The 13,837-nt window shown below is 37.8% G+C and overlaps 1 protein-coding gene across 1 annotated transcript; it reads right to left on the bottom strand.

Annotated features, from left to right (window-relative positions):
* Positions 1-3,168: 3,168 nt before the first annotated feature.
* Positions 3,169-5,024, bottom strand: LOC148029744 (17.3 kDa class II heat shock protein-like). Its single transcript, XM_087687123.1, has 3 exons — positions 4,736-5,024; positions 4,472-4,576; positions 3,169-3,603 (listed from the first exon to the last, which is right to left on the bottom strand). The coding sequence occupies exons 1-3, from the start codon at positions 4,742-4,744 to the stop codon at positions 3,325-3,327; spliced, it is 393 nt and encodes a 130-aa protein (XP_087543249.1). The 5' UTR covers positions 4,745-5,024; the 3' UTR covers positions 3,169-3,324.
* Between the last annotated feature and the right edge of the window lie 8,813 nt (positions 5,025-13,837).

Below are 13,837 nucleotides of genomic sequence, written 5' to 3'. Positions count from 1 at the left end.
ACCACTGTGCATATGGGATAGGTTAGCCTGCATGTCCTTGGCCCTGAAGCTCCATACAAAGAGGCTGTTTAGTGAGTGTGATTTCTGAATCTCAATAGATTTACTATGAGAGAGCATTATGGCTTTTAATGCTGATAAAGGGAGCTTGCAATATCTATTAGCAAGGAACATAGCCACATATGGAAGAGAATAGAGAATAAATCTAAGATCTATAAAACCAATGTCCCTATTCATTACACCATAATAAAAATGCCTCTTGGTCAAACAATGCAGTGAAGCCTTCCATGCTTAATAGAGGAGCTTTTCATCATAACTCTTAGCAATGCCTAGAAGCTTTCCACAACAAAAATCATGGAGATGAAGAAGATTAAATAATTACTACCCAGCTTGGGATTTAGTGAAATTTACATTGAATCAGCAGCAGTAAACATGGCCTCTAACTCAAAAAAATGGATACTCTAATCCAAGGTTTTGAACCAACAAAATCCTCACTTGAAGCCTTTGATCAAGTTCAGAGAAGGACATGGAGATATGAAGAGATGTCAGCAAGTTCCTCCTTGAAAGCTTGAACAAGATCTTGGAAAACTAAAATAAAGACTAGATCTTCAACTACTACAATCAATCTTTCATTCTTGGGACCACACAAAAGCTTGAAAATGATGTCCTAGTTGTATCAAAGAGACTTGCTCTAATACTAATGTAAAGAAGGTAGTTCATATAACCATGAAACTGAGAATTATTCAAGATATAACCACCCAAGAAACTTTGCAAAATCCATATAACAAAGGTGACCATAGCTTACAATCACATTATCATAAGGAGAAATAAAATGAAGTAGATGAGTAGATACTAACCTCTTGCTATGGTGGAGCAAGGAACACATCCCTTTGCTATGGTGGGATGTCTAAAATTGGAATCCCCAATAGAAAGCTGATTATTTATTCTAAGTCATGACTCTATGCTTCATTACATTAAGATTAGCCATGCATGATAGGTTCAACTAGTAATGCAACATGTTAGCTAGTAATGAAGCATCGATACTTGACATTAGGAATATCATCTCTATTAGCATAAGCTATGCAATGAGAGCCTCCAAGAAACCATGGGGTGCCATTTGCAAAATTCATGTCATCTAATGTGAGGAAGCAAGCTCATGTGGCTATAGGAATGGTTGGTTAAGGGCAGGGGGCAAGGAGGGGGACAACTTTGAAGTGTAGTAGCATTTAGGATAAGATTCAATATAAAAATTGTGATTTTTTCGCCTTGCAACAAGGGATCAAGTGCTAAATAATACTCATATTGAAAGTGGCTCATTCTGCATTTTAAGACCTAGGATTGTCTCTTAGATTGATAGTGTGAATAGCACTAAGCATTCGTGTGCGCGAGTGTGTGTGTTACTACATGGCATTTTCAATTCATAAATACAATAACATCCATTCAATAGATATGTTTTCAAAAGGAACATTTTAAGTATTTTGTTTCCACATTCATCACAATAAAAATAGCAAAATATGTTGATTGACTAATAGGTAGAATACCAAAATAAAAGTTGAAATGGGAGTCTAAAATTTACTCAATGAATGGATTTCCATTATTGAGAAAGTAGTTCACAATACAATATATATATATATATATATATATATATATATATATATATATATATATATATATATATAGAGAGAGAGAGAGAGAGAGAGAGAGAGAGAGAGATTGTGTGTGTGTAATGCTTTTGAATTCTACATGTGTAGAAATATATGGAGTATGTATATCTATGTATACTTTCACAATGGCCATAATGCTCTTTGAAATCATGGAAAATAGTATGCATGTATTCTTTTTATCATGCACACATTATTCATTTTTTGTTATTTCAACCATACTCCTAAAGCCTTATTTATGTCACATTTAATCTTATCTTATCATGTAGAATAAAGATTTGAGGGGATACGACACAATCAAGTTGCTATTTGTGGCAAGACATCATCCTCCAATATCATACATTGTGTACATCTAGCATATATTGAGGGATCCCAACATAGAAGAAAATCTAAATCAATTGTAGGAAAAGTACTACAAGACCAAAAGCTTGTTACCACTTGTTTAAGAGGCATACTATGGCAAGGTTCTATTTGTATGTTTTTGTGAAATGTGTGTGTGTGTACAAGTTGGGGGAAATTTTAATATTATACTCATGTGTCATTAGGAATCTTGTCAATTTTTGCACCACCTATTGGGCATTTTAAGAATCTATGTCTTATATAGCTAAATGTTACACAAAGTTTAATGTAAGATTATACTAAAATATATACCTCCTTCATTCATTCTCTCTCTCTCTCTCTCTCTCTCTCTTTGTAATCAAGGGGCTAGCATAGTGTATTAACCCACATACTCAGGTTCAAATCTCCCTTTTTTCTACATCTATACTAAATAACCATGCAAAATGTGGGAGTTGAGCCCAAGATCTTCTGGTCACGATGCACATTGAACTTCACCATATCTCTCTCTCTCTCTCTCTCTCTCTCTCTCTCTCTCTCTCTCTCTCTCTCTCTCTCTCTCTCTCTCTCTCTCTCTCTCTCTCTCTCTCTCTCTCTCTCTCTCTCTCTCTGTGTGTAATCAAGGGGCTAGCATAGTGTATTAACCCACATACTCAGGTTCAAATCTCCCTTTTTTCTACATCTATACTAAATAACCACGCAAAATGTGGGAGTTGAGCCCAAGATCTTTTGGTCACCATGCACATTGAACTTCACCATCTCTCTCTCTCTCTCTCTCTCTCTCTCTCTCTCTCTCTCTCTCTCTCTCTCTCTCTCTCTCTCTCTCTCTCTCTCTCTCTCTCTCTCTCTCTCTCTCTCTCTCCCCCTCCCTCCCTCCCTCCCTCCCTCCCTCCCCCCCCCTCTCTCTCTCTCTCTCTCTCTCTCTCTCTCTCTCTCTCTCTCTCTCTCTCTCTCTCTCTCTCTCTCTCTCTCTCTCTCTCTCTCTCTCTCTCTCTCTCTCTCTCTTTCCCGTTCCTCCACACACACACATACACATGGATTTTTAGGCACTTGCTAGTTCATCAATAGAATATCATTGCCAATTGTATGTTCCACAAACTTGCTACCATGGGTATTGAATTTTTTTAACTCGCGCAAAGATAACATAACAAACAATATTCAATTAAATATCCACAAGTTTTTGTCCATGATGTCCTATTTAAAATATTGAAACAAGATATTGACCACATTTGAAAGTTCTAACATTTTTTTCCCACTTTTGACACTTTACAAGGACTAATGTGAAGGCATGGGATATGCATTTACTGCTTCAAATGCCAAAGATACTGGTTCAATTGTTTTCATATAGCATGGAACCAACTTGAACATCAAATGTCTTGGGCTTATGAGGCTCAGGAGTAGGTAACTTGGGAACCACAATTGTAAGGAGTCCATGTTGGCAAGCTGCTGAGATGGAGTCAAGATTCACGTTTGAGGGCAAGTTGAACTTGCGCATGAACTTGCCGGATGGCCTCTCTACACGTACATACTTGATGTCCATGTCATGCCCATCTATATCTCTCTTTCTCTCTCCACTTATCTTTAACACTGTGTCACTTTCAATTTGAACCTGTACAAATGAATTATACATTACACAATCAAAACCTCATCACATAGCACCATCTCATTCTAGCATCCTTCTAACTTCTATTATTGAAGAGTACTTTTGAGACTTATTCAACTAAATAATTTTAAAACATTCTTTGTTTGTACCTAGCAATGAAAGTAGTAACTTTCAATACAATCTTCATCAAAGTAGAACTTGTGATGATCGGTAACAAATTCATAATAAATGAGTAATGAATGGTAACACAAGATGCTCACTCTTTGTGGTACTTGGTTGTTAATATATGAGGTGCCACTAATAAAAATTATTAGAATAAATCGGAAAATGTTGCATCACTTTCTATTTGTCAAACTAGTAAAAAATATATGATGACAAATTATAAGATAGTTCCTAAAGATTGGTTGGTGAGTTGTTTCCTTTGTATTTTGAATGCCAAAAGGAAATTTCATTAGAATGTTGCACAATAACTTTTAGACAAATTCCGCTGTAATTTCCAAATTGTGAATCCAAATTGTGAAATATGACAACATTATGAGTTCCTACAAGGAGGGACTCCATACCTAGGTACGGTTAGGGGTAGGGGAAACCCCATGTTCTAACGGCTATGGAGTGTCTTCCGAGCATAAGCTTAGGATGTTCAACATTGCAGGGACAAAGAAGGGAAATGAGCCTTTTTCCCATATGGGAAATTATCAAAAACTTCTTGTGCTTGCTGAAATGCGCGCAGAGAGAGAGAGAGAGAGAGAGAGAGAGTGTGTGTGTGTGTGTGTGTGTGTGTGAGTTGGAGAGTTAGTGAGTGAGTGAGTGTGTATGTGTGTAGAGAAATGCACACACAGCGAGAGAGGGGGGGGGGGGGGGGGGGGCGCATCACCTTCACGTCTGTGTTCCTCAAGCCTGGGACGTCCACAACAAAAATATAGCAACTCTGGACCTCCTTGACGTCCACCGGCGCAGCATGAGCCATGTAAGAGCCGTCCTGTATGCAATACATGAAAATGATATCATGGGATAATGATACACACAGCACAGTAGCACTAACTAAACACAACCCATGTCCACTGGGCTTAATAACAATATCCAAATCAATCCATTAATGGAAGTTCAATTGCTGCAGGCGACGAGTCTTCTTGCGGACCTTGCTCATTTACGCAGCATACGCTCTTTCTGTCTCTCTGTTTCCCTGTCCCCCCCACCTACCTGGCTGTCTGTACGTCCGTCCCTCTCTCTCTCTCTCTCTCTCTCTCTCTCTCTCGCGCGCGCGCGCGGGCGTTACTTTTGATCGCAGAAAGAACTAAAATACATTCAGAGTTATGGATGGCCAAGGCCAACGATAAGGATAACAGCACAGCTACAACAATAATAATGGCGACGACGCTGCTGTCGAGAGGAGCAACGTGGAGGAGGAGTGATATTACGTTTAAAATCGAATGAACAGACGCGGCTTCTTACTCCTCAAACGTGGCTTCTTATATCGGGCCTTTCCTCGACCCTTAATATGCTATGTTGCCCTTCTTCGTTTTCGTTAGTAAACGAGAAACGATACCTTATCACTTAAATGTTTTGAGACTGCCTAGTTGGTGGACTTTGTCCCTAAGGGAGACTGTCCAATAACCTTGACTTTGGAACAGCCTTGTTGTCCATAGGGCACCTAATCACCTTAGTAGCAATAAACTGAACTTTTAGTGACTTTTGGATCATCCGGCCCAATGACTAGCCACACGAGCTACAATAGTTCCTTTTTATATGATTTTGCTAAAGTTGACTCAAGCTAGTGGATCTTGGCTTGGTTGTCATTATTGACCAACTTATAGCAATAGGATACATGGTTTTCATTGTTGATCACTTATGGCAAGTGATTTATGCAACTACAATGAATGTTGCATACAAAAAGAAAATGAGATTCAATATTAAACCACAATCATACTGAGATGAATCATTCGAACCATAGCAAGACTTTGTGATAGGGCAACCTTGATGTTGAATTAACAATAATTAAAGTCTTAAGCCTTCACCAAGACCTTTCTTGTCTAAGTATTAATTGGGGTGATCACATGGGTTAAATGTAGTTAAGTGACTGATCACAAGTTAAATGTAGCCAATCCCTCTGGAGATACATTGAAATAGATCTAAGTTTCTTATTTATCTTCTAGTTCTCATAAATTGAGATTTCAAACTAGGAAGTTATCCTTGATATGTGCACACATTCAAAAGAATGTTTCTTTAGTAGTATCACTTGATTATCATCAAAACAAATGAGATCTAACATCTTCAATTTGTTAAATGAGAGCATTCAAGAGTGTGCTGTTATGTTGCATGTATATATACATATGCATGCATGCAAAAAATAGAAACTCCACGTGCTTCTGATAGGCATTCTATCCTTGGATACTCAAAACTTTGAACGTAGGATATGCCTTTAGACATGTTAAGATTGTGCATATGAAAACAACAACAATCATTATCATTATTGTCATCATCATCATCATCATCATCATCATCATCATCTTCATCATCATCATCATCTTCTTCTTCTTCTTCTTCTTCTCTCTCTCTCTCTCTCTCTCTCTCTCTCTCTCTCTCTCTCCTTGAAATGGTTCACCTGGTAATACATAATTATAGCATGAGTTCATCAAGAGGGGTATCTTCATTCAAAATTTTTAGAAAAATGTATAAAAGTACATTTATAGGAAGGATTAATTCAACAAGTTTTAGAAGAAATATATAGGTTGTGAAGAAAAGGTAGTCAACTAATTCATAAAAATATATAAACAATTCATAAGAGATGTTTAAAATTCTTATTCAATTCATGTGATATAGAGGATTTATTACTAGAAAACCCTGAACACATCCACACAATTTCACTTGGAGTTGTCTCACATACTGCACATCCTAAGAGGACCTTCATTTAAGGCTTGCAATAGACTCCGTTAGTTCATGAGTTGCATGATTGCGACCTTTTTAACATTTACTCACATCTTTAGATTATTTCAAATATAAAGTTTATAGTTGATACTTTCGCCTACTACACATGATGGATACTTTGATAACTACCTTTAATGGATATTTTCTTGAAAACTATAGAGGTTTATTATTTCCTCCATCTATGATATATGACTTGAAATGCAATGGTATAGGCATGTTGGCATACACCTTAGTATGAGCCCCAATATGGCCCTTTATTGCTACATATGAAGGCACATATGTATAGAAAATCTGGTATGGTATCGAGGCACATATTAAGGCATGAACCAACTTTGATTACTTAATTTTTTTCTTTTGTAGGGTTTTGGCACCTTGCAACTACCAATGCATGCTGCTACCCATCAAACATAGGATGTACTTGAATAAATTAGACAATAGCTAATCTAGTAGTAGAAACTTATTAATATATTTTTGTAAAGCGCAAGTGTTTGGGATCTATGTCTTCCTTAAATATGCAACCCGAAAGTAGAAGTGGACTACTAGTATATGATCCAAATTGAAATAAATAACATACTCTAAATACAAATATATGCTTGATAGAGGTTAAAGTATGAAAACAAAGCATTTGCTATCAAGGTTCTTTCTAGAACACTACAACAGAAACGAGGCATAGACGCACACGTTAGACGCGCAAAGTTGGGCGCGTCTATCAGAGCGTCTATAAATGCGTGTAAACGTGCGTGTAAATAGACGTGAATTTTGTGTCTATATATCCGTGCAAATAGACACTAATATAGATGCGCTAGCAGACGCACAATTATTTAACCACCTGAAATTAGCAATTCACATAATTGAAAATCCAAAGTTAATAATTATTTAACCACCTGAAATTGATTCTTGAGCATGCACATGTGCGCATGATAAAAACCATAGAATTAAGAATACACATTGAATCATTGAATTAAAAAAATAGAGTTAATAATTACTTTTTCATTGCTCTCTAATGAATGACAGTTCCTCCAATTGACAAGCCTGATATAAGTAATTAGCGGCAAGCGACAGAAACCTTACAATTAGTAGCAAGCATTGCAATATGTATCTCGTAATTTCTCTATGTACTTGAAGATGATAAAAGACACTTCCTTTTTATTATGGAAAATTCAATGCTTGCTTTAAAATTGACTATTGATTCTTGAATATGCACGTGTGCGCATGATAAAAAGCATAAAATTAGGAATACACATATATTGAATCAATAAGCAAATTAAGTATGTTACAGTGAATGATCCATCTCATCTTCAATGAGATCAGCCCTTGCTAAACTATCTACTTCTAGGTCTATGTTACCAAGAGGTAACGAAACAAATAAGTCTATCCCACTATCAGATGTGTTGCTATATTGCTCAATAACTTCATCAATATCATCGACAATCACATTATTGTCTTCTTCTGCGTTTCCTTGAACATCATCGCAAGGTTCATCTTGTACTATATCACGCATATCATCCATTATGGTGTCATCATGCATATCATCATTATTTGTTGGATTGTCATCTGCTATCTCCATGTCGGTAATATTACTATATATTGGTTTTGAACGATTAGATATAGGGATGACATACCACCATTGGTTATTGTTTACCATTGGATGATACACAACGTGTATTTGAAAAACAAAAGCAAAAAACTTAAGTACTTATTATATTGTGTATATGTATCATATGTATACATATAAAAAAATTAGCCTTTGCATATATACCTGCTCGCATTGTTGAGGTAGTACTAATGTGTCATTCTTGTTTTGGTGAAATTTTGTAGAGTCAATGATTACAAAACCACTTGGATGACGTCTGATTGTGCAATGCTCACCATTTGTTACCACTTCTTTAAACCACTTCACATCCATTACATATATAAAGAATCGTCTGAAGTCAAGCTTTAGAATATCTTGGATCAAGCCATAATAACCTTCCATGGTACCATTGGCAGCCTCGAAGTGAGCAAGGACACCACAATCTTGGGTATTTCTCTTTTCATCTATACGTTGAGTTCGAAGATGTTTACCCTCACACCAAAGTGCATTGTATAATGTGCACTAGTAGTAAAAGATAAAAGATCAAACATGCCTATTATTTATATAAAATAAAACTTATAGAAACAAATTAATTGATAGTATGTCTCACCTTTGATAAGCAACCTCGTGCGTATTCCCACCCTTCTTGAGATATATTAATTTCCTCCTCTTTTTCCATTCTCTCCATTTCCTCATGTAACCAATCTATGTCAATATGACGTGGGAGCGCATTTAGATGATCTAGAAATGAGACATTACGTCCATATCTAGTGAGAAATTCTTGTCTTTCGCTTTTTCTTCTTGCCCTTGCTTCATTATATAGTGTCACCCATTTGCTCATAACATCACTATTGAGCACACAAAAACTATTTAACTTACGAAGTTCTTCTTTTGTTAGCACTTTATTCATTCCTTTTCCTTGAGGTACTATAGAGGTCATCCTCAAGTCTTCATCATCTTTCCATAGTCATGGTTGAGAGGGATCCACTTCAGCAAGATATTCAGAGATATAAACAAGGGATGATTGCACTAACCAACCCTCAGCCATGCTTCTGTTAGGCCGTGCTTTTTGCCTCACAAAATCTTTCAAGGTTTTCATGAAGCGCTCAAGAAAAAACATCCACCTTACATGAACTGCCCCACAAAGTGCGATCTCATCAATCAAATGTACGAGTAAATGTAATTGAGTAGTCAAAATGGATCGAGGAAAAATTTCCTCCACCAAAAAAACCACCTTGATAGATAATACTCGAGCATCTTGCAATGTGTTTGGATCGATTTCCTTCGAGCTCACGTATCTATCAAGATGTATTTGAGAATTGTTTATTTTTCTATAGAAATTCAAAGATATATAATGAAAAAATACAATGTATACACACCTCACAAGCTCTCCCATCTTGTAAATGATATCACATACATCTTTGGAGGCACAAAGGGATATGCTAGTAGGAAGTACGAACTGAATGCAAACAATATTCATAGATGCAAATTGTCAGTAGAGGAAAAAGTCATCATACCCCAAATTTTACACATAGTTACGCCACTAATTATTATATTCATGGTTAGAGATACCCTTACTTGAATCATTTTGTGCCAATCGTGGGACTTCAAACCAGATAGTTGCTCCACACCTCTTTTCTTTTTCTTTATGAAGGCTCCCTTCAGACATCTCATACATCTTGTGGGTGTTCGAAAGCTATATATTTGTTCCTTCACTATTTTTTCCTCGTTCTTTGACAATATCCAAGGTGCATGGGGTAGCTCAATCTTTCCTTTGGGTCCAATTCGTGGCCAGGCTCGTCTCATGCGACCAATGCTACGTAAATCCTCCCTTACATTAACTGAATCACGAGCCCCTATCAAGTGATTCCATAATGTAGATACAACATTTTTGAATATGTGCATGGGGTCCAACAGGTGATTGATCTTGAGTTCAGTCCAGTACGGAAGACGAAAGAATATAGAGAACCTAACAAACAAACAATATATTATGTAAACATTTCATCATGCTAAATACTTTAAAGTCAATCGAGAGAAATACACTTCTTACTGACTCATGCCATGTGGAGGGTGGCTATCGACATTAATCCATCTCTCCTTCCAAACTCGAATGGTTAGAGATTGTGGAGTCATTCCATTAGTAGGGAGAACATATTTGGGATGTTCAATAGGAAGAAATCGATGATGATTGTCGTAGATAACCTTCTTTAAACGTGCTGGCCTAGAGGAAACTAGAGAGGGACCGCAAATAGGACATGCATGATATCCTAACGTGGTTAAACCTAAAAAAACAAGTGAATTAATAAAATGCAATTGATTTAAGTCTTGAATTTCAAATATAGAGTTATATACATATAGCTGAACACTCTCCGTATCCTGGAAAGTCGTGCATGGTCCACAACAACATGGCCTTCAATGTGAAATCTCTAGAGGATGCAGATGCACTTGTATCTTGCACCTCAATACCTTCCCATAACATTTCTAACTCTTCAATCAAAGGCTCTAAGTAAATGTCCATGTTTTTTACCTTGTGCTTTCCAGGAATCAGAAGGGACAACATCACATGTCCCTTTTTAATTGCCATGGATGGAGGAATATTATAGTTCACCAATACCACTGGCCATACACTGTATGATGTGCTTTTGATGCCAAATGGATTGATTCCATCCATACCTAAACCAAATCTCAAATTTCTTGGCTCTTCTTTGAAAACGGGCCACAAATTATCTATATGTTGCCATGCGGGCGTGTCTACAGGGATCCTCCATTTTCCATCACTTGAACGATGACTAGCATGCCATGACATGAGCTTTCCAATAGACTTACACTTGAACATAAGTTTTATACGTGGAACAATCGAAAAATGTCGGAAAACCTTACGAGGCACATCCATTGACTTCATCTCCACTTCATATCTTGATTCGCCACAAACAGGACACTCTCGTGCGAATTCATGAATCCCATGAAATAAGACACAATCATTGACACATGTATGGATCTTGACATAATCGAGGCCTCCTAGAGATGTCAAGTAATGTCTTGCTTGCTCTCTCTTAGCTGGCAATTTGTTTCCTTTTGGAAGCATTTGTGATAATAACCTACATATATTTTAAAAGTGAGTTAAAAAACCACCAACATATATTTCTGTCTGATTTCAAAATAGAGAGGTTAACAATTAATATTATGATTCGTATATAAGCCAAACTGAATTGATACCTACTTCAATAACACATCCAAAACTGACATTACTCCATCCATAAATTGTTTGCAAGTTAAGTATCTCGAGGGACGCACGAAGAACGAAGTACGTACAACCTTCATACAACGGAGTAGATGATGCTACATATAGTGGATCATCTGGCTTCGTAGAGTGACCTTCTCCCTGAACCGGTTGTGAAAATAGATGGTGTACCATGTTGTCCAAAATCTCATCCTCTACGACTTGATGGGGCATTTCATGAGGGCTACTATCATGGTCGTTAGTCTCTACTCTTCTTGAAGACTCTGCCTCCTCGCGTCGACGTTTTGCAGCCTCTCGACGCCCAGGAGGGAGCATCTGAGGATGTGGCACCGCATCCTGCTCAACCACAAAAGGGAGTTTCATGTACGTTGATATATAATTCCCGTAACATAGACTAGCAATCTTAGTGGTAAAAAAAAACAATGAATACCGGTGATTTTTCTTGGTCCCATTCTCCATACAAGCTAAGGTGTGACATTGCAATTCGACGTGCTTGAAAAATACACCCTCGACAACGATCACACATGCATCTAATTTTTCGTTGTAGCCATGCATCTCCATTATGAAGACGTAATGTTTCATCCTCACTTGAGGATGTGCTCATTGACTCACCAGCTTGCACCGCACTAGGTGATGATAACGTCGACATGATTAAACCTAATTCATGACAACATCAAAATATTTGTCATTCATATGTTTACATAAGATCTTAATTTTAAATACACAAAAATCATCATCTTAAAACTTATCTTAACTTATCTTAACTTATCAAAACTTAAGAAGAATTCACTATCAAAACTTATCTTAAAAACAAAAAATCATGATAAATCCCAAATGCGCATCTAAATACGCGTCTGCCTACCGTCTATTTTCGCGTCTAGCTACACGTCTATTTTCGCGTCTATACTCGCATCTATCTGAACAATAGACGCACATATACACGCGAAAATAGATGCACACATCAAAATTCAAACCATATTTAAATCATTTCTTTTCAAACTGCGCCTTTCCTTTCCTGCATTTTTTCGGTTCTGAAGCTTGAGTTTAGCCGACATGCAGTCTCTTCATGCCTCACCTAGTCTCTTCATGACTCACCTCCTCATGACTCACCTCTTCTTTCATTTCAAACACACAGGAAGGGAAAAAGGAAAGCCAAGGAGAGGAAGAAAGAGAGAACAAGAAAGAGGAGAATAAGAAGAAGCAGCAAACAAGCAAAAAAGCATCAAGGGAGGGTAACTTACCAAGGAGAGGAAGAAGGAGAAGGAGAAGCGCCACCACCCGCCACACCAAACACCCAAGGTGAGTCTCTCTCTCTCTCTCTCTCTCTCTCTCTCTCTCTTTGTTTCTCTCTTCCTCTCTCTGCTCTGTCTGTGTATTGCTCATTTGTGATTCCATTATAATGTATTGCATTAGATAAATCGTCAATGGCTGTCGTCAGTCCAAAATCGGCCGACCTAGCGCGTCTGCTAGCGCGTCTACATCTCAGTGTAGACGCGGACATAGACGTGCAAATATTATTTCCTCTCAGTGTGTCTGAGAGGGCGTCTTAGAGCTTGTGTGCTGGCACGTGTGCTTTGCAATGCACACGCGATGATACACGCGCTGCACAGAAGTTTGACGTGCAGCCTACACACGATTTTAGATGCACATCGACCTGGGATGCGCGTTTGGCAGCGCGTCTGTGCTGCAGGTTAGATGCGCAAATAGACGCACATTGACCTGGGATGCGCATCTGGCAGCATCTCTGTGCTACACGTTAGATGTGCAAATAGACGCGCTGGATAGAAGATGAACAGCAATGTTATGTCAAAGGCTAAAAAACTGCAATGTTATACTTTTATACACATTAAAAACTGCAAGGTCCTATTGTGTGACATCACCTAGAGCAGAATCTTGTTGTGTGGTATTGATTAACTCCTAAATAGAAGTCTAGTTAGATCTAAAAGTGACAAATTAGGAAATGGTATACTTTTATACACATTTATACAAACATTACATTCTTTACATAAAGTGAGATTGAAACTTGTGTGTTCTACATGTGGATCTCGTGAATTAGAGCCCTCACCTAGGCATATAGGCCTTAATGTGCCCTCTAGTTTATGGATAGTCACCTCCACCCCTCATCCATGAGTTGCTTGTATTGCACAATATCCTTCTATGTTTTTTGTATGCAAATAAATTTGTCTTTTTCCTGTGTTTTTTTTGCAGATGTCGTATCCTGGTTCATCTAGCAATGACCCAGATGTGGATCTCATGAATGATACATTGGCCTCCTTTGGCAGGGGGTCAATGCATTTTTTGGAGGTTTTCCTAGTAGGGAAGACTTCATGGGAGAGATGACCAGACACCTTGGCCGCTCTCCCACAGTGGACGAGGTGTTCAGTGTCATGTTTGGGACGCGTCTAGCGTCTTTTCTTGGCACTACTTCCTAGACTCCACATGCAGGTACTCCACATATAGGTACTCCATATGCAGGTACTCCATTTGCAGGTACTCCACGT

Source organism: Lygodium microphyllum, chromosome 10, assembly GCF_053477565.2.
Source record: "Lygodium microphyllum isolate KBCC chromosome 10, Lygodium_microphyllum_v1.1.10, whole genome shotgun sequence".
In the NCBI taxonomy this organism is placed as follows: Eukaryota; Viridiplantae; Streptophyta; class Polypodiopsida; order Schizaeales; family Lygodiaceae; genus Lygodium; species Lygodium microphyllum.
The sequence above is the reverse complement of the archived record's forward strand: the minus strand, read 5'-3'. Positions and strand labels throughout refer to the sequence as shown.

Coding starts and splice junctions, on each gene's coding strand:
- LOC148029744 (XM_087687123.1), bottom strand. Junction 3,604..4,471: donor TGAGGAACACAGACGTGAAG/GTGATGCGCCCC, acceptor TCATTTGTACAG/GTTCAAATTGAAAGTGACAC.